The 24204-nt window shown below is 41.4% G+C and overlaps 1 protein-coding gene and 1 long non-coding RNA gene across 4 annotated transcripts; both read right to left on the bottom strand.

Annotated features, from left to right (window-relative positions):
• Positions 1 to 3317: 3317 nt before the first annotated feature.
• Positions 3318 to 12776, bottom strand: LOC115168039 (ras-related protein O-Krev). Of its 3 annotated transcripts, XM_029722890.1 has the most exons (9): positions 12670 to 12776; positions 9616 to 9762; positions 6358 to 6446; positions 5493 to 5561; positions 5354 to 5410; positions 5115 to 5255; positions 4530 to 4673; positions 4250 to 4365; positions 3318 to 4067 (listed from the first exon to the last, which is right to left on the bottom strand). In XM_029722890.1, the coding sequence occupies exons 3-8, from the start codon at positions 6412 to 6414 to the stop codon at positions 4279 to 4281; spliced, it is 555 nt and encodes a 184-aa protein (XP_029578750.1). In that variant the 5' UTR covers positions 6415 to 6446; positions 9616 to 9762; positions 12670 to 12776; the 3' UTR covers positions 3318 to 4067; positions 4250 to 4278. The 3 variants fall into 3 exon arrangements, with proteins under 3 accessions (XP_029578750.1, XP_029578751.1, XP_029578752.1); XM_029722891.1 differs by lacking the exon at positions 9616 to 9762; XM_029722892.1 differs by lacking the exons at positions 6358 to 6446; positions 9616 to 9762 and having other exon boundaries at positions 12670 to 12756.
• Positions 12777 to 16064: 3288 nt separating this feature from the next.
• LOC115168038 (uncharacterized) lies at positions 16065 to 22674 on the bottom strand. Its single transcript, XR_003870614.1, has 3 exons — positions 20586 to 22674; positions 16854 to 18320; positions 16065 to 16700 (listed from the first exon to the last, which is right to left on the bottom strand). It is a non-coding gene; the product is annotated as an uncharacterized LOC115168038 (long non-coding RNA).
• Between the last annotated feature and the right edge of the window lie 1530 nt (positions 22675 to 24204).

The following is a 24204-nucleotide window of genomic DNA, read 5'->3' as shown; positions in this document are numbered from 1 at the left end:
GCAGAGGGACATAAGGGGCTGCTGTGTCTCTTTTTACTGAGACGTGGCTTAGGTACACTCAATTCTGCTATTCTGGTAAATCAGGGTGAGGTATGTTTTCTCAAACAATTCCTGGTGTATCAAAGTTAAAAACATTGCAACTGCTGTTCGCCCAGCCTGGAGTTTCTTGATGCTAAAATGCAGACCCCACTATATGCAGAGGGAATAAATGTGTTATTATCATAACTGTGTACATACCGCAACAGGCAAACATCAAGGTGGCACTCAGTGAACTTTACAAGATCATTAGCCAGCAATAATCCTCTCACCCGGAAGCAGTCTTTATTGTCACGGGTGACTTTAACCAAGCCCGTCTTAAACACATTTTCCCAACATGTATCCTGACCCAGAAGAGGACCCAGTATGCTTGACCGTGTGTACACCAACATCTGTGATGCGTATAAAGCCATCCCCCACCCCACTACGGCCAATCAGATCACATCTCTCTGTTCCTACTTCCCGCCTACAAAAAGCAACTCAAGAGGGAGCCACCAACACAGAGAATAGTGAAGAGCTAAAGAGGAGACAGACTTAATGCTGCAGGATTGTTTTGAGAATACTGATTGGAAAATGTTTAAAGATTCATCCACCCAGGACTAATCCATCAACATTGAGGAATATACATCATCAGTCACAGGCTTCATTAGAAAATGTCTTGATGTAACAATCAGGACACACCCCAACCAAAAACCTTGGATAAACGGAGATATCTGTACAACGTTGAAAGCCCGTACTACAGCATTTAATGTCAGCAGAATCAATCCCAATGATTCTGTGGCGCGCAACGCATACAAGGCAAGCAGCTACAAGCCCCGCAACTCTGTTAGGGAAACAAACTTGAATTGATGTTCGACAACTGAGACTTGCGTCACGTGGCAAGGACTACAGACTATTCCAGACTTCAAAGTCCCGTGTGGCTCAGTTGGTAGAGTATGGAACTTGCAATGCCAGGATTGTGGGTTCGATTCCCACGGGGGACCAGTACAAAAATGAATGCACTCACTACTGTAAATTGCTCAGGATAAGAGCATCTGCTAAATGATGTAAAGGCAAATCCAGCTGTGCCTACTGAAACCTCCCTCCCAGACAGGCTTAACACATTCTAAGCTCGCTTTGAGGCAGACAATACTGAGCCATCCAGGAATGCTCCGGATGACCAGGTGCTTTCACTCCCTGAGGCTGACACAAGGAACTCTCTAAAAAAAAGGAATACTCACAAAGAGGGATGGTATCCCTGGCTGCTTCCTCAGAGTGTGTGCTGACCAGCTGGTGGGTGTCTTCTTGGACATCTTCAATCTGTCACAGGCTGTAGTCCCCACCTGTGTTAAGGAGCCCACCATTGTCCCAGTGCCCAAGAAAAACAAGTTGACATGACTATTGCCGCATTGCTCTCACCTTGGTCATCATGAAGTGATTCGAGAGGCTGGTCAAGGCCAGCATGCCAGGCACACTTGACCCACTCCAATTTGCCTACAGCTCCACGGAAGATGTAATTACCATCAGTATTCACACATCTGGACAAGAGGAACACCTATGTGAGAATGCTGTTCATTGACTACAGTTCAGCATTCAATACTATTGTTGCCACCAAGCTCAGAGCCCTGGGTCTGTACACCTCCCTCTGCAACTGGATCCTGAACGGGCAGACCACAGGCTGTGAGGATTGTGAACACTCTTAACACAGGGTCCCCCCAGGGGTGTGTCCTCAGTCCTCTACTCCCTGTTCACCCACAACTGCGTGGCTTTGCACGACACCAAACCCATCATCAAGTTTGCTGATGACACAACGGTTGTAGGCCTGTTTAACCAACGAGTCAGCCTATAGCGAGGGGGTAAGTGAACTGGCATTGTAGAATCATGACCACCTCTCCCTCAACGCCAGCAAACCAAGGAGTTGATAGTTGATTTCAGAAAGCAGAGGAGGGAACATGCCCCATTCCACATCAACGGGACTGCAGCAGAGTCACAAGTTGCTCGGAGTCCACATCACCGAGAAGTTGTCATGGACCAACACCACCACCACTCGCCAAGAGGGGACAGCAGCGTCTCTACTTCCTAAGGTAGCTGAAGAAATTTGGCATGCCGCCCCTGGTCCTCTTCAAATACTACCGCTGCACAATCAAGAGCATCCTGACTGGTTGCATCACAGGCTGGTATGGGAATTGCTCCGTCAATTTTGATGTCCTAATAAAACGTTAAACTTGTTTTTACTATTATGAGAAAATATAATCACAGTTTAATATGAAATATATATATGGAGAAAAAAAGTGAACTATTCTGAATTATTATTCGGCTGATTGGATTAATTTACTTCTTTGGCGGCTTTTTTTGTCAACAATGTGGCCTCATTAACCTGGGCACAGTGGCCAGGTAAAACACCCTTCCTCCCCATTTCCTTTGCATCTTCCCACAGATTTAGCTGCTTTTGAAACGAGAATAAGAGTGCTGAGCTGAGCAGCCCACGGCAGCGGGTCGTTTGTTGGGGGGGGGGGTTGTATTTGATTAAAGTTTATTGAAAAAGTACGGATTTCTGCTAACAAAGGCATTCAACCACAGAGGACAAACATAGGTACAAGGTAAGCGTTTCATAATTAAACATTTAAGTATTGAGCTTGGGCAAATTGATGTAGTCGGAGCTGAATTCCATAAAGGCAGGGCTCTGCTCAACTCCATTGGTTGAGTTCATCAATAACTTCCTTCACCATGGAGTTCAGTTTAGTAAGCTAGGTCTGACATTCACGTGACACAGCCGCGTAAGGCGAACCCTGTTGCCGTTGCGGAACAATAACAGTGACCTGTCTGCCTTTCCGCTCAGCAAGCCTGGCACACACCCTGCGCCTCCTTGGGTGGTTCCGGATAAGCCAAGTAGTTGGCCTTTTGCTGTGGCCACGTCTCATGAAGAGCCACTGCTGTTGCATTTCTCCAATTCCTGCACGTGAACATCTCGAGCTTGGCTGCTGCGTCGGTCATTTTCTAGGATAAGCTTTCGGCTTTTAAATCATTTGAAATTAAATCATTTAAAAAAAGGAAACTAAATCAGGCTTGAAATAATGGGCCTGAATTAGACAGAGGAACTGTGAGGATTGGAGGCAGCAGTTGGCGCATCAGTAACGATGCGACATGGCTGTATTTCAGAAAATCGAGCCGTCTCATTCTAATTCTATGCCAACAATCCTTTAATGTTCCCGCAAAACACTAGAGATTTGCAACAGGCAAAAATTCTTCACAACTATTGATTATCATCATGTATAGAGAAAATAAAATGCATTGACAAAAGATAATGAAAATGTACAATTTTTTTTAATCATTCATAAAAGCTGGAAAATCATTTGCGACAAGGTAACAAGACACAATAGAGTTGGTTTAGTACAACATATTTTCAACCTCAAGACAGAAATCAAGTCTCCTCATTTCCCAAATTCTATAAACACACATTTTCCACAGCTTCATCATTCAAAAAAACAAAACAAGAATTAGAATATATTATGGGAAAGATGAAAGCCTTGCAGCTTCCCATATAAAACAAAGTCACTTAGTAAATATGTTATTTGATGAATATAACTTCTTAAAAGTAATAGGAGAAAGAAAACATGGAAGTTGATGCATTACTGTTGACACAATTAGTGCAGATGGGTAAGTTAATGAAAAGGCCAATAATTACCATGATTTATTTTGCAAACATTTTGTCATTTGAAATGAGCCAAAGAACAGAAATCAAAACAACCTAATTGTCCAAATCCACAATAAATTGCTTGGTAGTCTTTTTTGTTTTAAATTGTAATTTATAAAACAGGGGAAAGGGAACTTTTCATCACAAGGCTGTCCCATTGACAAAATGAAAAAGAGAGAAAAAGGTCTGGATTTCTTAACCATTACGAAGCAAAGAGTATCCATGAAGAATCCTCCATTATTAGAGTGGTGAAGTAGAGAATTACTTTTCTGCTATTGTCAAACATCTCCATTCGTTGTTGAAAGGGCTTGAAATGCTGGCACATTCCAACTGGGCACCAGTATTGTATTGCAGCTTCCTACAGGTAGAGACAGAGGACATGTTAGTCCACAGGTACTTTTTTCATTCCTTTTTTCAGTTTATTCTGATAGAAAACAAATATATCAATGCAAGTACATTAGCTGGTGCCATACTCATGGGATGATGATAAAATTAGACAGATGCCATATCACCCATTGGATCCCATCTTAGCCCACTCACCTGGCTCAGAGCTGCTGTAAGGGGGAGCTTCAGAGCAGTGTGCAATTTGACTTCTTTTCCTTCTTCTTTTCTATCGGTGTTTTCCTATTGATCTGTCTGACCAGGTCATAGAAAATCTAAAGCAGACAAAAGGAGCCAGTAGTTAGAGATGCATCTGTTATAAGCTCCAGATAATCACACTTGTTTACTTGACGAGATGTATATTCTTATTGCAATTCTCGTCGACGTAACATACATTCATTCAGTTCAGGTGACTGGAAGTGAAAGCGGTGGGGCTTACCTCATTAACGTTGATCTTTGATTTTGCTGAGGACTCTAGAAAGGCACAGTTGTTCCACTGTCTGGCCAGGTTCTGACCCTGCTCCTTGCCCACCACACGCTCATCCTCCAGGTCACACTTGTTGCCCACCAGGATCATGGGGACCTGATACAACATAACGAGAAATAGACAGAAGACAATGAGAGACTATAGCTCTTTACCCTGTTGCTTTCCAAAGCAAAAATAAAGGCTATATAAGTCTCCATAATGTGACAACAAATCAATAATGTACTAACTCTGCATGTGGTAGAAATAAGAGCTAAACTGAAACCTGCAAACATCTCTTATGACATTTCTATTTCGTTATTGCTATGCTCTTCCAGCACAGATAATACCCTATTGAGAGAACCTATGGCTCTCAGAGCAGTAGGATTACAAGATAAGAGCCAACAGAATCCTTAATTGAAAACACCATTAAAATTGCATATAAATCATAAACGTATCATAGATTTCATAACAGCTGTAATACATGCATTGACGACAAGGCCCACGTGTTGGAAACACGTCAATGACAGCGACTGAGCCCTGATAAGCTACAATACTCACGTCCTCAGTGTCCTTTACTCTCAGGATCTGTTCCCGAAGGTCCTGTAGATCATTAAACGTGGACTGTGCCGTGATGGAGTATACAAGAGCGAAGCCTTGACCATTCTTCATGTACAGGTCCCTCATCGCTGTGAACTGCTCCTGTAGAACAGCAGAGGAAAGACTCCATGACACGCTGGTCATATTTACTGTTAACGTACAATCTGTCACCATGGCTAACATGGACACGTTCTACCTACTGTTCCAGCTGTGTCAAGGATTTCAAGCATGCACTGCTGCCCATCCACTTCAACTTGCTGTGGGAGAGGGAGTAAAGTTGAGTAACATTTTGACATCAGTGGTGGCACTTGAAAACTTGGTAACTATAGGGCAGCATACCTTTCTGTAGGAGTCTTCTATTGTGGGGTCATATTTTTCCACAAAAATACCCTGTACAAATTGGACAGTCTGGAAGAGAAAAGGCAAAGGGGAGGAGAACATGAATGTAGAGAGTGACACATACATTCTCCAAATCAAAAAACAGACACTCAATCAGGGCTCTAAACATTTTCATTGGTAGCACAACATGCGTTTCAAAAATATTGACAAGTCATATAGGCCCAATAAAGGCTGTATCTAAATCAATTAAAAAATCTTATTTTCTGGTGCTCCTAATTGATTTAGATACAGCCTTTATTGGGCCTATATGACTTGTCAATATTTTTGAAACACATGTTGTACCCTGGAAACTAATCTGTTTATTCTAAAAGTTAAAATGTTGATACAAATACCTGTCATTGAAATGACAAGTTAATTTGTGGAATATTAGGTGAGCTAACATTGTGAGAAACACAGTTTCCTATTGAGCTGCATAATGCGGTAACATGACTGAACAAGTTGTTAACGGCCCGCGACATGGTTGATGAATGGAAAATATGGAGATGCATCCAGCTGCAGCGCCAATAGAAGGGAGAAAAAACGAAGTGCCAGTAATATGGTCACAACTTTAACGGTTTGGGCTACAGACTAGCTGTTTTTTCTCTAGGGCACTCGGAAACAGCGCTACGTGAAGCTTAATCATTACAACAATTATTACCTGGCTGATTTTTTTGTTCTAGGTGCACTGGTGCTCCCAAATGTACATTCCAAGTCACACAGCAAAATATTTAAGGGCATATGCGACCAGAATGGTCGCACTTTAAAGCCCTGCACTCAATGCACCCAGAATGACTCATAACAGAAACCTAAGCATGGCGGTACTAACCAGTGCAGATTTGCCTACACCTCCTGAGCCTAACACCACTAGCTTGTATTCACGCATGGTGGGGTTACTTCACTCGACGGCACAAAAGTCTGCAAGAGATGAGACAAGAGAGAGAACATTGGTTAGGCCTACTTACCTCACTATTTATATAATTTGACACATTGCCGGCCACAGATGAGGAGAACCCAATAATTCCCTTCAGTTTTCATCAGCTCTAGACGCCACACTGTGGGCGGTTCCCTTGGCTCGTCCATTATCTAACTACTTTAGTTATACACAGCCAATCCTAAACATAACGGCCTTGTTGCGGTAACCCCCTTTGACAATACATATTCAGAAAGTGAAACTCCACTCTGCCAAAAGAAGGATATATATCTCTTTCTGACTCACTATCCAGGGACATCCGCCGACATGACAAGGCCTTCTTTTCAAAAGAAGGAAACAAATAGAACCAAGATAACCCAGAGATGCATGTCCCCCTTATAAAATGACGCCCTATAACACTTGAGTGACAGTGAACTGATGCTAATTGTCAAACAGCTCAGTCTCTATGGAGACTGTAGGCAATAGCCATGGTGCCACAAATAGCTTCATCTAATTAGCATGCACAGGAGAAGGCCATGTGGGGTGAGGCGTCGCCACCTCTATCAGCTTGGCAAGGTGAGAAGTAAGGATTGTTAAATTAGCACAACATTATAAAAAAGCTCATCAGTCTGTCAGGTTTTTATGACTGTTGATATTACAAAGCCATCCAGTAACTGTTTCCTGTTCTGTCTTGGAGCCAGCCATGGAAACGTGAGGCACCTGCCAAGATACACTTTTCTCTACAGAATATTATCCCCATGATACCTTTGTTATTGTTTTGTCTGTATTCCAACGTGTTTAACGTGTTGTCATTGCATCTTTTCCTCCAATAAACCAATGTCTCTTTATGTCCAATAGGAATTACTACCAGGCATAGGCGAAAACTCCTCCATGAGAAAATACATTTTATCTGCTGTGCAGAGAAACAATCCAAACACACTATCATTATCTAGCTATGCAAACCTAACAAATTCCAAGCGGCAGCAGCATGACAGGCCTACAACGGAGAGCTGGGCAGTATGTGGGATGTTACAAAGGGCCATTCAATCCTCAGACCATTGCAATACACCCCTTCCTCTGTGAAAATTATATGCATATAGAAAACAGAACAGAGATCATAGTAAGAGAATGACCATTGCTCTGCTTAAATAATGACCAGACCAAGAAAGGACACTCTTAGCCCATTTTTAGAAAGCAGAAGTTAAACCTACAGCTGCAATAAGAATACGAAACAAAATGTGTGTCAAAGGTTTCAGAAAGACATGACACTTTTATCTGATGTGGCAATGGCCTTTAGTTGACTGATTACAGGTGACACATCTAGAGTAGCGCTTAAGCAAATACAGTGAGCTCAAAAAGAGTATTGGGACAGTCACACATTTGTTGATGTTTTGGCTCTGTACTCCAGCACTTTGGATTTGAAATGATACAATGGACTATGAGGTTAATGTGGCCGCTACCATGATCACGGATAATCCTGAATGAATCGTGAATAAGGATGAGTGAGAAAGTTAGACGTACAAATATCATACCCCCCAAAAAATGCTAGCCTCCCCTTTTATTGTAATGGTAAGAGGTTTGCATATCTTGGGGATATGATATTTTTGCATCTAACTTGAACCTGTCTCCTTCCCTTCATCTACACTAATTGAAGTGGATTTAACAGGTGACATCAATAAGGGATTTTGTCATGGAAAGAGCAGGTGTTCCTAATGTTTTGTACACTCAGTGTATGTGAATTTGTCCCAATACTTTCCCCTAAAATGTGGGGACTATGTACAAAAAGTGCTGAAATTTCTAAAACTTTTCACCCGATAGGGATGAAAATACCATCAAATTAAAGGAGAAGGTATTTTTTACAACCAAATCTCTACTTTCTATGTCAATGGCATGTTATAGAAGGGTCCAGACAATTGTATTGTGATTTCACGTTTTTGAACTCACTTCCTCATCCTCGTTGTGTAGTATAGTGGCCCCTAAAATGACATGAACAAAAGCTCCAAAAACACCCAAATACATCCTTTTAGAAACAGCAAAGCTCTCAGTATAGTGATGCAAGTCTTTAGATGTTGTACACATGAAATTGTGTCAATCCAAACTTTATCCGCAACGTTATATTCCATTTTGTTGTGACTCGAGCAATACCCCTCCGTCCATTTTACAGGTAACTGACAAAATAAAGGAAACACTTGAGTAAATGAGGGATACAAAGTATATTAAAAGCATGGGGTGCTTCCACACAGGAAGTTCCAGACACTTGTAGAATCTATGCCAAGGCACATTGAAGCTGTTCTGGCAGCTCGTGGCGGCCCAACGCCCTATTAAGGCACTATATGTTGATGTTTCCTTTATTTTGGCAGTTAACTGTAGCAGCAGGCTACACAGTAAATGGAACCGCTCGAGACGGCTCGAATCGTGCAAAAGGGAATATAACATTGTGGATAAAGTTCGGAATGACAACATGTGTACAACATCTAAAGACCTGCATCACTATACTGAGAGCTTTGCCGTTTCTAAAAGGACGTTTTTTGGGTATGTTTTTAGATTTTGATCATGTTTTTTCAGGGCCCCCATACTACACAATGAGGATGAGGAAGTGATTTACTGTTTAGGGTAAGTTTCTCCAAAACATGTAATCACAAAAAAGGTGTCTGGACCCTTCTACAGTATAACATTCCATTTACACTAAAAATAGAGATTTGGTTGTAAAATATTAATCTCCTCCTTTAAAGTGGATTGTCTGCAATTTAACCTCATAGTCATTGTACCATTTCAAATCCAAAGTGCTGAAGAACAGAGCCAAAATAACAACAAAGTGTCCCTGTCCCCAATACTTTAGCAGATCACTGTAAATGCCTGTAGAACTTCACATGGTCAATCCCAATGTTAGTATCCTGCAAAACACAGCTGATATGGTGAGTGTTTCCATGTTGACAGGAACTTGGCACATCCACCATGCCCACTGCACACCAGCACAGTGAGCACACTAGCCTCTTGATATGTTATAACTCAGTGACGGTTCAGACCCAGTATTCTCTTAACATAAGCCTACATGTTATTTTATTTTTTACTAATGCTCTGAGTGGTGCGTTCCGTCAGCATAGAATAGCCTAGTTTCTGCACTGAAACTCATTTTATAGAAAAACAAACACCCACTCTAAGGACATAACCTACTGTGCTCAAGGCTGGAAGCGACAACTCCCCACTACATCTAGTGAGGGAAGGCTAGCAGTTCCCAGGACACACTGACGTCTGTGGGCAGGTGTGGATGCTGTGCTGGGAGCCAAAGGAGCTAGGCTACTCCAAAGAATCCCCACAAAACTAGGGAAAAGACAGAAGAAATATATAAATTGCATTTCACTTTTTGTGAATAATCTTAGGGCTGCACTTTGAGAGTTGGGAGTGTGACACACATTGCCAAACGGTAGGTGTACATTAGCCTGAATCATCTACTCATCGGTGAGTACGTTTACATGCAAACTAATAATTCAATATTAAACTGATTATGACAGAATGCATAATGCATATGGCATTAGTCACGTAAACACCTTACTCTGATTATCTTAATTGGCGTAATGTCATAATCGAGGTAAGCATACGCCGATTAAAACACCTGGTTTTCTGAGCCATCTTTCAAATGATTAGGACATGTAAACAGCTTCATCATCGCTCCAGCGGGATATTTGATTTGCGCATTTGCCAAATTAAGCATCCCTCTTATGCGCGAGTGAAGTGAGTTCTGAAAAACTGAAAGTATGCATGAAATATTTTTCACATACAAACTTTATGTCAGAACTCAGAATCAAAAAGTCTTCGCAAAAATAAGTCAGTGGTAGAACGTTTATTTTGATTGGGTATTTTCTGCATTGATCAAAAGTCCCATCAGTAGCCTGACTTCAGATGTGTCCATGTAAACAGGAATATTACCTAACCGGACTATCCACAATAATCACATTATTGTGTGCATGCTACCGTGCTGTGTTGGGGAAGCTTCTCTGAAAATGGAGTTCACCAAGCTACCAATTACTTCACATTGGAAGAAGTTACGCTAGACTAAAGCTACCCGTAAGAAAAATATAGTTTACATAACTAAAGTTACTTTGATGAAGTAGTTCATCCAAACTAGATTGTGAAAATGTATCATCAGTAAATCTGTATTGTCAGAATACAAATTGCAAGAACAAATCACCATGGGGTCATATGTTAACAGAATGTTTAACGGATTAACAGAATTTAGCCTATTAATTAAACCCCAAAACAGTTTCAAGTGAGAATTAGGCAAGTCCGATGCCGAAAAATAAAATTAAAAAAAGTTGTGTAGTTCCAGTAGTTAGCCTAGCTACACAGCATAAAAGTAATTAACTACTGAAAACACGACCTAGATTTGAATTTAGTTCAACTACCACCAAGCTACTGGAAAATGTAATGAATTACTAGCTAGTTGAACTACTGTACTTGTACACTGAATGTACAAAACATTAGGAACTCCTGCTCTTTCCATGACAGACTGACCAGGTGAATCCAGGTGAAAGCTATGATCCCTTATTGATGTCACTTGTTAAATCCATTTCAATTGGTGTAGATGAAGGGGAGGAGACAGGTTAAGGAAGGATTTTTAAGCCTTGAGACGGATTGTGTACGTCTGCCATTCAGAGGGTGAATGGCAAGACAAAAGATGTATGTACTGTCTGAATAAATTGTCAAACGACCTAAAGAAAAGTTGGGAAAATATATGAGCATACTTTACATTTCAAAGTCATCGAATTTTGAGTGTTCATTTAATGTTCAAAGCATTCTGAATTCATCTAACATGTTCATAGGCCCAAGCCATGTCAAAATACATAGAATTGCAGGAAATTAGCTTTAAAATAGCACAAGTGCCTTCCCCAGACTCCCATCTAGGTCAAATCACCTGTGCATAACAGAAGGGGGCCACCAGAAGTGTTGCCAATTAAACATATGGTCTGATCCAACCGTAATGAAGCCGGTTAAAACAGTGTACAGTAAGTGTGTATTTTGCATTTGAGAATCGATTCACGTTTAGATGGAGTAATTTGGCTCTGAAAATAACATACAAGGACCTTTGTTGGACCGGTACAGTTAGGCTCCTTTAAGAGTACATATTGGGCTACACTCAGTCTTAAACTTGACAGATATGGTGTAAAAATCCTGACTTGAATGCATACAAAAGGAACACCTGATGGGAAATTGCTTTTATTGCACATGGGTGTGCGCTCCCGAATGTCAAATCACGTGTCAAATCTTAATTCTCACTAGCCACCCTTGCTTACATAACTAGTTAGCTAAATGCAACCTTTATTTAAACTAGGCAAGTCAGTTAAGAACACATTCTTATTTACAATGACGGCCCACCGGGGAACAGTGGGTTAACTGCCTTATCTGGGGCAGAACGACAGATTTTTACCTTGTCAGCTCGGGGATTCGATTCAGCAACCTTTCAGTAACTGGGCCAACGCTCTAACCACCATCTGCCGCCCCTCAATCTATCCATCTCGATCAACGTTTCCCAAACTCGGCGGTCCTCGGGACCCCACGTTTTGATTTTTGCCCCAACGCTACAATGCGGATTCAAATAATCAAAACTTGATGATTCGTTGATTATTTGAATCAGCTGTGTAACGTTACTACTGTACTTAGGTCAGAAACCAGAACGTGCACCGAGTTTGTGAACCCCTGACTAGTTGGCTAACTAGCTAGCTAATAGGAAACAGATAACTTGCAACTATGTGTCTGACATCACTTCGACAAAATAACGTTTCAATGTAACGTTAAAACTAAGAGGAAGGGATCAGCTGTACCTAGCCAGTCAAGTTAGCTGGCGAAGTTTGCTAGCTAAGCTAACGTCCCCTCCCGTCCGATTCAAAGTTATAGCTAACAACTAACGTTATGTAGCTAGGTGAGCCAACCGGGTAGTGCCTGGATAAATTCTTAATAGTTAGTCAATTAATGTCCAACTAGCCAACATGGCTAGCTAACTAAGGCGTGTGAACCACTGGTGTTAACTAGCTACAGACAACTCCCTTCGGCTTGTTGTGTTAGCTAGCTGTTTCGCTAACGTTAGCCTCCCTTAGACGTTCCATCCGGCCTGGACGTTAGCTGTCCTACTTGGCCATCCGACACGTTTCTAACATTTTCACGACCTATATACATGTTCGAGTATTGATTATCCCCAAACTGTTGCTATGACCAGAGATAATCGTTACTCACCGTGTTTTGTCTCCCCGCCACCTCACTGGAGTAGCTGACTTCAATGAACCTCCGCGAACGTCAATCCCTAGCTAGCTAACCTCTCCCACCATAAATGGCAACGGACGGTGCACACTAGCTACTGTAGTTTCAAGGCGGCCTGATGTTGTAGTCCATAAAACCATAATGGATCATCTGAGTATCATGGCAACCATGCACTCACTGAAAGTGCACATGTTATTAAATAAGAGATTGCAATTTTATTTACACGGTCTTCGCATTATAAACTGAGGACTGACAAAAACTATAAAGTAGGCCTACTGCCATACAACATCTGTTTGGATAATGTGGGCATGCAGAATACTGTAGTCGTGTATGCAATTAGAAAGCATACATTCCACTTGAATTCCCAGAAATAAGCCAGCTCTACTTTTTCAAACATATCAGAGGAAACAGTCAAACAGATGCAAGGAAACAGCAAGGGTCTTCAACTTCAAGCCAAACACACACACACACACACACACACAATAGCAATAGCAATATTTATTGCCAACCCAAAGCTTCTAGATCCTGTACATATGTACACTAATGCCCTCTATAAACTAAAGACTTGTGACTCTCACTGAGGTCTTTGTTACTTTAGTGTCAGGAGGGAGTAGAGAGCATTGTCGTCTATTTTCAGTTGGGGTTCTCCTAAATGTGCGGTGCAGTACAAGTCACTGTCTTCCTAGGGAAGAATGTTGGAGCTTTACATAATTATCTCATACACATGACAAGTGTCCTCTTCACCCTGAGAGAGAGGAAGAGAACAGAGGGGAGAGGGGATTGGGTAGAGTTTATTTGTTGACCGAGTTGGTGCAGAATGAAGGCTGTCTGATGAGCACATGCAAAATCTTATTCAAACTATGATAAAGCATAAACAAAAGATCCAATTCACCTGTGCAATGGCTACAGGATCTGATACTTTAGATGCTGGAAATGCTGAGGGACACAAATTAGAGGCTTCAACATATCATAAACAAATAATATTATCGTAACTGCATTATATGTAGGTACGATATCAAAGAAAGGGAACTTGGTCTTACTCAGTGAGCACGACATTGTGTATTCTTCAGAAAACGATCAAAGTGCAACCACAGTGCAACACATCAACAGTCCGACAGCTCCCACAACAACATGGACACTTAAAGAAAGAGAATAATTCAACAAACTCTCAATCAAACCCGTTTTCCAGTGTTTTTAGAACAAAATAGAGTAGCTTAAAGTTAAATTACCTGTGGTGTCAATCAGAATCGATGAGGATGTTGGCGTGACATCCCAATCTGCAACAGGTAACTTTTTGCATGGCACCATTAAAGTGACAAAACAAAAGCATGCAGAGATAAATGAAAGATTTATTAGAAAAGAAAAGAATTGCTTATTCTTTAAGCTATTTAAAGTTATATCAACCTGCGTAAATGTGGGGACCTCTGGGTACACATATCTGTTTGTTTCAGTGGTGTCCTTCCTATCAGGTGTAAACAGTGAAGTGACCAATGGAGCTGTGGGTAGAACTAGTAGAGGGTAGACCGAGTATGAGTTTTGTGCATTCAAAGACAATCAAATGGGATCAAAGCAAAACAATATGCATACCTTTACTCACAGAGACATCTACTTTTGTTAAAACATCTCGTCCCCACTGATCAAGTCCACAATAGTAAAGTCCAGAGTCCTGTAATTTCAGGTTTTTGATGGTGGCAATGAAAGTATGTCCATGGACGTTGTCATACATAGAAAATCTTCCTACTGTGACAAATGTGTCCGCTTTCACACTTCTGATGAGAATGTCACTGTAGGAACAAGGGTGGCGACACAAATATTTGGCCTTATATTGATATCCATCTGGATATGAACACTTAATGTCTAAAGATCCACCTTCACTTCCATGCTCTCCAATTTTGCTCCTTTTTGCATAACAGCTTAAAACTTGATAAAAGAGAAAACAATGTTATTGTTTATGATGATAACAAATAATAGTTGAAACGTGAAATAAACAAAAACTTTGTGGAATTGTTTGGCAGGAGTTTATTCTATACAATTTGCACTATGCAGGAGTCTCACAAAGAAAATAATCAACAACAAAAATTGTCTGCAATTGTAATCAACAACAAATCAACAACAACAAAAATGGTCTGTGTTAAACTCTCCTGGCAAGTAAAGGAGAATCATCAGATAGATTTTCATGTTTTAATTTTTTAAATCTTATTTCACCACAGATCCCTTTTTCTCTCAAATGATCCTACTGTCACCATATCAGTCTCTACCCAGCAGCATCACTTGCAGTGGCTTAGGCCTGTTTTTGCTGTATTACAGGAAGTGAAAAAATAAACTGATTGCAATGTTTCAGGAAGGAAGTGCTACAGACAAGTGCTACTTTTGTTAAATCAAAAGCCTATGAGGCAGACGGAGACATCGAAGACAGACGAAAAACATCCCATAATTGTTCATCTGGAGGAATTAAATGACCTGGTTATTAGCTATTAGATGCACTCTCGAAACCAGACATATGAATGTGTTTTGTTTGGTTCTGTAAATACATTTCAGAATTTGCACTTGAATACATCAGGTAACACCTGTGGCCTGACATGTCAACCTCAGTGCTGTACTAGTAGTTAAAAATCTTTACTTGTCTTGGTATATTTTCATGTCATAAAACATCTGTGTGATACAGTATGTACCCCTCATGAGTCAATTCTAAACAACACAACATTTTCAAAAGCATTCTCAAAATATATTCCCCTCCCTCTCAGGACACAATCTATCACAGTGAAATGTTTGCATAGGTCAAGGGGTCTCCTGCCAGCTATAGGGAAGTCCCTCATACTTTCATGTTGTAAGCAACTGCCAACCCTATAGACAACTAATAGTGATTGACTGCTATTATATTACACATTGACCAGATTAAGAACCTATGCACACTTTAGATACGAGTTGTGTGTTGCATACTAGTTATGTGTTTGGTTAAATGTTTTATTTAGCTATACTGAACAAAAATGTAAACGCAACATGTAAAGTGTTGGTGTAATGTTTCATGAGCTGAAATAAAAGATCCCAGAAATTTTTCCATATGCACAAAAAGCATATTTCTCTCAAACGTTGTGCAGAAATTAGTTTATATGAGCCTTTCTCATTTGCCAAGATAATCCATCCACCTGACAGATGTGGCATATCAAGAAGCTAATTAAACAGCATGATAATTACACAGGTGCACCTTGTGCTGGGGACAATAAAAGGACACTCTAAAATGTGCAGTTTTGTCACACAACTCTCTCAACACCTGTCCTCTCCCGAGTCCATAGGGGAGTTGCAGCGATGGGACAAGACTGTAACTATCAATTGGATATCACGAAATTAAGGAGAAAAAGGGGTACATTTTTTTTAAATTAAAGTAAATTGTTGCATGTTGCGTTTATAGTTTTGTTCAGTATATAATATCCTTTAATCGTGACACTGGAAAATTGTCTTAAAAAAAACAAAAAAATATATTTGTTCATTCCTCTTATGGCTACTTAAATGTCTAAAAATACAAAAAATATGGTGACTTGCAATGTGTAAGCCTTTCCTTCCAGTTGTTCTCCCCTTTGAACTTTTCTGTTTCCGCTGTGCAACTCCCCCGTTCTCCCCACCTCTTTGCTGGACAAAGCCTCACATGAAAGAGCAGAACATCCAACTGACCATCATCCAGTAATTCAAAAGAACAAAGGAATTATTCTTACATCATACTGTGTCTTCAATGCAATAACCAAATATGAACATCTAAGGAGAAAAGGAGGGAGAGATTCAACTGAGGGAGACAGAAGTCAACAGGCAGTGTAGCCTAAGGTGGTTTCACCAACACCAACACCACCTTCTGATTCACAGTACCCACTGTATTAGATATCTCTCCATATCTCAGCAGCAACAACAGAAGCAAGGCTTCGCCCCAGACAAATGCAGTTCTGTTTCTGTATCAAGTCCAACCTCTTCTTCCTGTGATCCCCTGCCCGTTCCCGAAGAAGCTTCGGAACATCAACCTGCAAGAGGGTAAAAAATTTAGATTAGATTTATTCACCAATATTCTTCCTGGCTGTAAATTCAAGGGAAATGCTGGCTTTATATAAATATATATGTGTGTGTGTTAGTCTACAGATGTAATGAAAATTCCTCTCATACTGTTGGCTGCTCACCACATTAATCACATTGTACTGATAGCATTATCATGCTGCTTTCACAAACAACTTCCACTCCACTCCACTCCTCTCCTGTTCAAACATTTTTTAGAGCTTTCATAGTGCTCTTGCGAATGGAGTCCAGCAACTGGTCCCTAGTGTTCCTCTCTCCTTGGTTTGAGGTCAGCCCGCTGAGTTTCCTCTGTGAGGCAGGCATAAGGGCTTTCCTTAGGCCCTCCAACACTGGGGCAGGGGGAGGAGGTGGATGTGCTGCTGGTCCAGATCAGCCAGCCTTAGGAGCCTGAGGTGGAGGTGGTGGAGACCTAGGACGAGATCCAGCATCCCCAGCCTTAGGAGGAGGTGATGTAGACCCTGGTCCAGATCTACCACCCCAAGCGTGTACCATGGCCAAAATTCCCTTGCCAGTGAGGTGGTTGGAGTCAAGGATGACGCTGGTCAGAGACGTGTTGTTCCGCAGAGTGCCGGCAATGGCATAAGCCACATGGTCGTCAGCCCGGGTGTTGGCTAAAGCAAATGTCTTGACATGTGTGTTGCTTTGTAGTGCTTCTGCAAATTGGATGAGAGTGTGGGTCTTGATGACATCTGAGTTGTTGACATTGAGCTCCGTCATCAAAGGGTAATCTTTTCTGACCTGCTCAAGGAGCTCATCAAACATGCTGGCCTCCTCGTCTGCCTCCATGACTTCACCAGCCAGGCGTTCATCCCTACTGCTGTTCTCTAGGTTTACATTGTTGACTTCACTGTATTTATTAGGATTCCTTTCTGTCTCCTTTTCACTGTCTTTCTGTGTCTTATCCTGGACACTACTTCGTTTCCTGTGTGATTGGGTGTTTTCTCTCTCTTTGTCCTTCTCATTATTCCTCTTTTTCTTCATCTCAGTACCTCTGAGTTATTTTTGCTTTTCCTCTACTTTAGAGAACATTCCTCTTATCTTGCTATCCTTCATTTTTTGAGATTTCTCTTTATCTTTCTCCTTACTATCGTCTTTCTCAGCTTGCCCTCGAAGCTTTGAAATCAGGTCCTTGGTTTTAGAGTCTGTCTTTGTTCAGTTTTTTTCTCCTTTTCTTTCATATCCTCTTTTTTTGTTTGCAATTTTGAGATAAGGTGAAGTGTTTTGTTACTACACTTATCCTTTTTGTCTTTTACTTCAACCTGTAGTTCACTGCTATTTTCAACAATCCAATCTTCCTTTTTTTCACCGTCTTTGTCCTTATCTCCTCCTAACCTACTATGTGGTCTTTCCTCATTTTCCTCTCTACTCCCTCCCTCACCCTTCAAGTTCTTGCTCTCTGTTTTTTCCTCTTTGTCCTTGGATATGTCCTCCTTAGTGGTCTCCACAGCAGAGAAGTTTAGGTCCATGACATCCTGGTCATCCGGGTCATCTGACTTGAAGTAGAAGAAACTATCACAGCTCTTCCCCATCTTCTTCAGGTGTTCCCATTTCACTCTGTCAGTTGTTGGCTCCTTAAGTATGAAGTATTTAAGAAAAGATAGTTGCATGAATCATACAAGTATGAAATGCAGTATTAGATTACATTTAATACACAATGTACTGTATATTCATTTTTATATATTTTTTAAAATATTTTCTGAATGCTTCTGGAATGTCAATAAGTCAGGAAACAGCCTATGTAAAACCTATGGAACATTGCCCCTACGAGCACCCTTTGTAAAACTGTATATCTTGCATATAGCAAACAGGGGTTTTTCATCCCCTACAGGGCGATGCGTCGGTAGGGATCTGCGAGCCACTGTGTAAGTAACTCTGGCAGATGTTTCCTTAAAAGGCAGTATGGGTCAGAGCGTTCTGCTCTGGAATTTCATTTGTCTTAGAATTGGAACCAGCATGCCAGCATTAACCAGACTCTTTATTCCATGAGCCTGTATTTTACCTTGTTCATCAAAACCTTCTCCAGATCTCAAGGGGCTTTGTGAAAACAAGATGACATACAAAATATCTACAGCCAACACCCTACAGATGGCCAAGTATAGCTTTGTAGGATGGAAATTAAGTATTGATAACTATACTACTGCTACATAATTGGTTAACATTTGAATACAATGTGAATCATATATCCTGCTATTTCTACATGTTCTCTTTATGGCTCAGGGGCTCATTTGTTTACGATTTTAAAAAATGGGGCTGCCTAGCAACTCCTCAGACTTATGATGCCCCAGTGTGTAGGTGACATTTTGCCTGTTCACAAGACTTCTCTATAGTCTCTGTACACGCAGCTGTTTCAACAAAGCTCATGATTCCTTACTTGCAACCTGTTGGAGCCTTTATCTAAAAGCTGAGTGTCAACATACTCTGGGTCTCTAAAGATAAGCTCACTGTCTAAGCTTCTCTTTATTAATCATTAGGATATTACTGTATCATCTGAAAAAAATCAACTTAATTTACAAAATTGGACACTGGTATTGTCACAGTCAAGATCTGAGACGTGTGTAATATCTCATATTTATATTTTATACTAATACAATTGCTCAGAGAAAGATTCTGTTTAACAAGTAATTTGTTTCTCATAAAAAAAGGTAGGGTTCAAAATGACTGTTTTCAATACCTTTTACCTTGCGAGGATAACGGCACTGAGCCTTTAAAAAAATGTAGTCTGCACTTATGGACTGCGCTCTTCAATTCAAACCACAGGTTTTCTATGGTGTTCAAGTTCTGAGTCTGATAACTGGCCACAAAATCAACATTTTGCAATGGCTAACAATTTCTGAGGATTTTGATGTGTGCTTGGGGTTATTGTCTTGCTGGAGGATCTACTTGCGGACAAATTTCTGTGTCCTGGCAGAGGCAACCAGGTTTTTGGCAAAAATGTCCTGGTACTGGGCAAAGTTCATGATGCTGTTGACCTTAACAAGGACCAGTGGATTCAAAATAGCCCCATAACATCAAAGACCCACCACCATAATTTACATTAGGTATGGGGTTCTTTTCTGCTTATGCACTCTCATTTTGACACCAACCCCACCACTGGTGTGCTTGGCCAAGGATCTGGAAGGATTCTGTATGGAGGAATGGCCTAAGATCCCTCCCAATGTGTTCTCAAACTCATTTTAGCAAAAGGCTCAGTGCAGTTACCTTCGCAAGGTGAGGTATTGAAAACAGGGATGTCAATAATTTTGACCCCTACCTTTTTGAGAAAAATGAAATATTTCTTGTTAAACAAAATGTTCTTTTCTAAGCAATTGAATTAGTATAAAATATAATTCCCCCATTTTTGGGGGTTGCGTACAATACAGCTCAGTATTTCAATTAAGTATTTTATAGTCATTTTTGCTAATTTTTAGCAAGGGTGTCAATCATTTTGGGACCCCACTGTACATCTGTATTCCTATTTCTGTCAAACTCCTAACAATTATTGATTTATTTCCAATAGAGACACTAACAGCAGTTATATTTGAAGTTAGTGGGTGAAATATTGCCCACAAAAGTATTCATCATCCCTGGTCTTGAATCCTGCAATCACTACACCATGTCTGGAATCCAGGGTTGACAGCATGAGGGCCCTGATATACTTGGGCACTTGAATAAGGTGTGAAATTGGTAGGCCAACTTAAAGTACTCAATTGACAGCTGTTCATACATCTAGGATACACTATTCCTACTGTACTAATACCATTTCAGAAGTCAACCAGCAAAAACAACTTCTAACTATTGTATTTTTTAATTGGTTACAAGTGGTCCTTCACACAAAACTAACGACATTGGCATCATACCTCAAAGGACAACTCCCTTTGAATGAGTTTCTTGGTTTCGCGCTCACAGTAGTCAAGCATCGCCCCCCTATTTTATTTTATTGACGGCTGCTTGTCTGTCTGGTTCCTCTGCCGGAGCCCGACTGGCTCAGTTGGATCCGGGTCAATAACGGTCAGTTCGCACTGCAGCTCTTCCACCTCGGCGGGTGTCAGAGCGGCTAACAGTTTGTCAATATCGGAGTCCTCCTCGCTGTCCACAGAGCGTTGATTCTGCACTTTCCACATTATTTCCCACAAAAATGTCCTGTTACGCAAACCGGTGTGTAATTGGTTGCGTCCGGTCTCCAAAAGTCCTTTGATAATAATAGTTCTATTGGAACACTAATCTCAGGTTCATTGACCTCTCCAGTCTCTCTTTGAAATGGTCTTTCAGTGCAATTGAAATAGGTCAGTACCCTCTCCTTGTCCAAACTATCAGGAGGACTGCCTGGGCCGCCTCTCGAATAACTGTTTAGCTCAATGCCCAATTTAAGATCAGCGCACTGGAGCTGGACTGGAGCCATATGACAACACAAGGAAAAATGCAAATTGATAGCTATTAAATCATCTATATTTTGTATGGGGCTATTATAAGTTTGTGCATGATGTCATCAAGAGAGAATTATACTTTTGTAGCCTATTATGGCCATTTAATTCAAGGTTCTTTTGACTAACACCAATAATCCTTATGCATTCATTACGCAATAAACCTGCTTATAGGATAGTGGTACTACACACTAGTGTTGATATTACGACATCTAGTGGACCAAATTAAAAGATGAAAACCGTTCCTTTGATATTAGGAGAAAATGTTTTTATTCCACAATATAAACTGCAATGTCTCAAACTACCTCTCTCCATTCCTTCCCAAAGTAACCCACCCAAGCACATACACCACATGACCAAAAGTATGGACAACTGCTCGTCAAACATCTCATTCCAAAATCATGGGCATTAACATGGAGTTGGTCCCCCCTTGCTGCTATAATAGCCTCCACTCTTCTGGGAAGGCTTTCCACTAGGATGTTGGAACATTGCTGTGGGGACTTGCTTCCATTCAGCCACAAGAGCATTAGTGAGGTCGGGCACTGATGTCGGCCGATTAAGCCTGGTTCGTAGTTAGTGTACCAATTCATCCAAAAGGTGTTTGATGGGGTTGAGGTCAGGGCTCTGTGCAGGCCAGTCAAGTTCTTCCACACGATCTCAACAAACCATTTCAGTATGGAACTCGCTTTGTGCACGGGGGCATTGTCATGCTGAAACAGGAAATGACCTTCCCCAAACTGTTGCCACAAAGTTAAAAGCACAGAATTGTCCAGAATGTTGTATGCTATAGCGTTAAGATTTCCCTTCACTGGAACTAAGGGGCCTAGTACGAACCATGAAAAACAACCCTAGACCATTATTCCTCCTCCACCAAAATTGACAGTTGGCACTATGCATTCGGGATTGGTAGCGTTCTCCTGGCATCCGCCAAACCCAGATTTGTCAGTCAGACTGCCAGATGGTGAAGCGTGATTCATCACTCCAGAGAATGTTTCCACTGCGCCAGAGTCCAATGGCAGAGAGCTTCACACCACTGCAGCTGACGCTTAGCATAGCGCATGATGATCTTAGGTTTGTGTGTGGCTGCTCGGCCATGGAGACCCATTTCATGAAGCTCCCAACCAACAGTTATTGTGTGCTGACGTTGCTTCCAGAGGCAGTTTTGAACCCTGTCGCGAATGTCGCAACCGAGTACCGACAATTTTGACATACTATGCGCTTCAGCGGTACCTTTCTGTGAGCTTGTGTGGCCTACCACTTTGCAGCTGAGCCGTTGTTGCTCCTAGATGTTTCCACTTCACAAGAACAGCACTTACAGTTGACCGGGGCAGCTCTAGCAGGGTAGACATTTTACATACTGACTTGTTGGAAAGGTGGCACGTTGAAAGTCACTGAGCTCTTCACTAAGGCCATTCGACTGCCAAAGTTTGTCTATGGAAATTGCATGGCTGTGTGCTCGATTTTATATAGCTGTCAGGAACGGGTGTGGCTGAAATAGCCAAATCCACTAATTTGAAGCCGTCCACATACTTCTGTATATAAAGAGCCTTCGGAAAGTATTCAGACCACTTGACTTTTTCCATGTTTTGTTAGGTTACAGCCTTATTAAAATATATATATATAATAAATAAAAATTCTACACACAATACTTCATCAATGACAAAGAAAAATCTGGATTTTATAAATTTTTGCTAATTTATTAAATAGAAAAACTGAAATATCACATTTATATAAGTATTCAGACCCTTTACTCAGTACTTTGTTGAAGCACCTTTGGCAGCAATTACAGCCTCGAGCCGCCTTGGGTATGACGCTACAAGCGTGGCACACCTGTATTTGGGGAGTTTCTCCCATTCTTCTCTGCAGGTCCTCTCAAGATCTGTCAGGTTGGATGGGGAGCGTTTCTGCACAGCTATTTTCAGGTCTCTCCAGAGATGTTAGATCGGGTTCAAGTCCGGGCCACTCAAGGACATTCAGAGACTTGTCCCGAAGCCTCTCCTGCATTGAACCTTAGCCCCAGTCTGAGCTCCTGAGCACTCTGGAGCAGGTTTTCATCAAGGATCTCTGTACTTTGCTCCGTTCATCTTTCCCTCAATCCTGACTAGTCTCCCAGTCCCTGCCGGTGAAAACCATCCCCACAGCATGATGCTGCCACCACCATGCTTCACCGTAGGGATACTGCCAGGTTTCCTCCAGATGTGATGCTTGGCATTCAGGCCAAAGGGTTCAACTTGGTTTCATTAGACCAGAGAATCTTGTTTCTCATGGTCAGAGTCTTTAGGTGCCTTTTAACAAACTCCAAGCGGGCTGTCATGTGCCTTTTACTGAGGAGTGGCTTCCATCTGGTCACTCTACCATAAAAGGTCTGATTTGGTGGAGTGCTTTAAAGATGGCTGTCATTCTGGAAGCTTCTCCCATCTCCACAGAGGAACTCTGTCAGAGTGACCATCAGGTAATTGGTCACCTCCCTAACCAAGACCCTTCTCCCCCACTTGCTTAGTTCGGCCGGGCGGCCAGCTCTAGGTAGAGTCTTGGTGGTTCCAAACTTCTTCCATTTAGGAATGATGGAGGCCACTGTGTTCTTGGGGACCTTCAAATGCTGCAGAAATGTTTTGGTACCCTTCCCCAGATCTGCGCCGCCACAATCCTGTCTCGGAGCTCTACGGACAATTCCTTCGACCTCATGTCTTGGTTTTTGCTCTGACATGCACGGTCAACTGTGGAACCTTATACAGACAGGTGTGTGCCTTTCCAAATAATGTCCAATCAATTGAATTCACCACAGGTGGACTCCAACCAAGTTGTAGAAACATCAAGGATGATCAATGGAAACAGGATGCACCTGAGCTCAATTTCAAGTCTCATAGCAAAGGGTCTGAATACTTATGTATTTTTAATACATTTGGTAAAATTTCGCAAAACAGGTTTTTGCTTTGTCATTATGGGGTATTGTGTGTAGATTTGAGGATTTGTATTTATTTAACCCATTTTAGAATAAGGCTATAATGTAACAAAATGTTGATGAAGTCAAGGGGTCTGAATACTTTCCAAAGGC

Source organism: Salmo trutta, chromosome 30 (assembly GCF_901001165.1).
Source record: "Salmo trutta chromosome 30, fSalTru1.1, whole genome shotgun sequence".
Classification (NCBI taxonomy): Eukaryota; Metazoa; Chordata; class Actinopteri; order Salmoniformes; family Salmonidae; genus Salmo; species Salmo trutta.
Note: the sequence above shows the minus strand (reverse complement) of the source record. Positions and strands in the feature narration are given on the sequence as shown.

Coding starts and splice junctions, on each gene's coding strand:
- LOC115168039 (XM_029722890.1), bottom strand. CDS start 6,414: ATGCGTGAATACAAGCTAGTGGTGTTAGGCTCAGGAGGTGTAGGCAAA. Junction 5,562..6,357: donor GTGTAGGCAAATCTGCACTG/GTTAGTACCGCC, acceptor TTTCTCTTCCAG/ACTGTCCAATTTGTACAGGG. Junction 5,256..5,353: donor TCCTTGACACAGCTGGAACA/GTAGGTAGAACG, acceptor GCTGTTCTACAG/GAGCAGTTCACAGCGATGAG.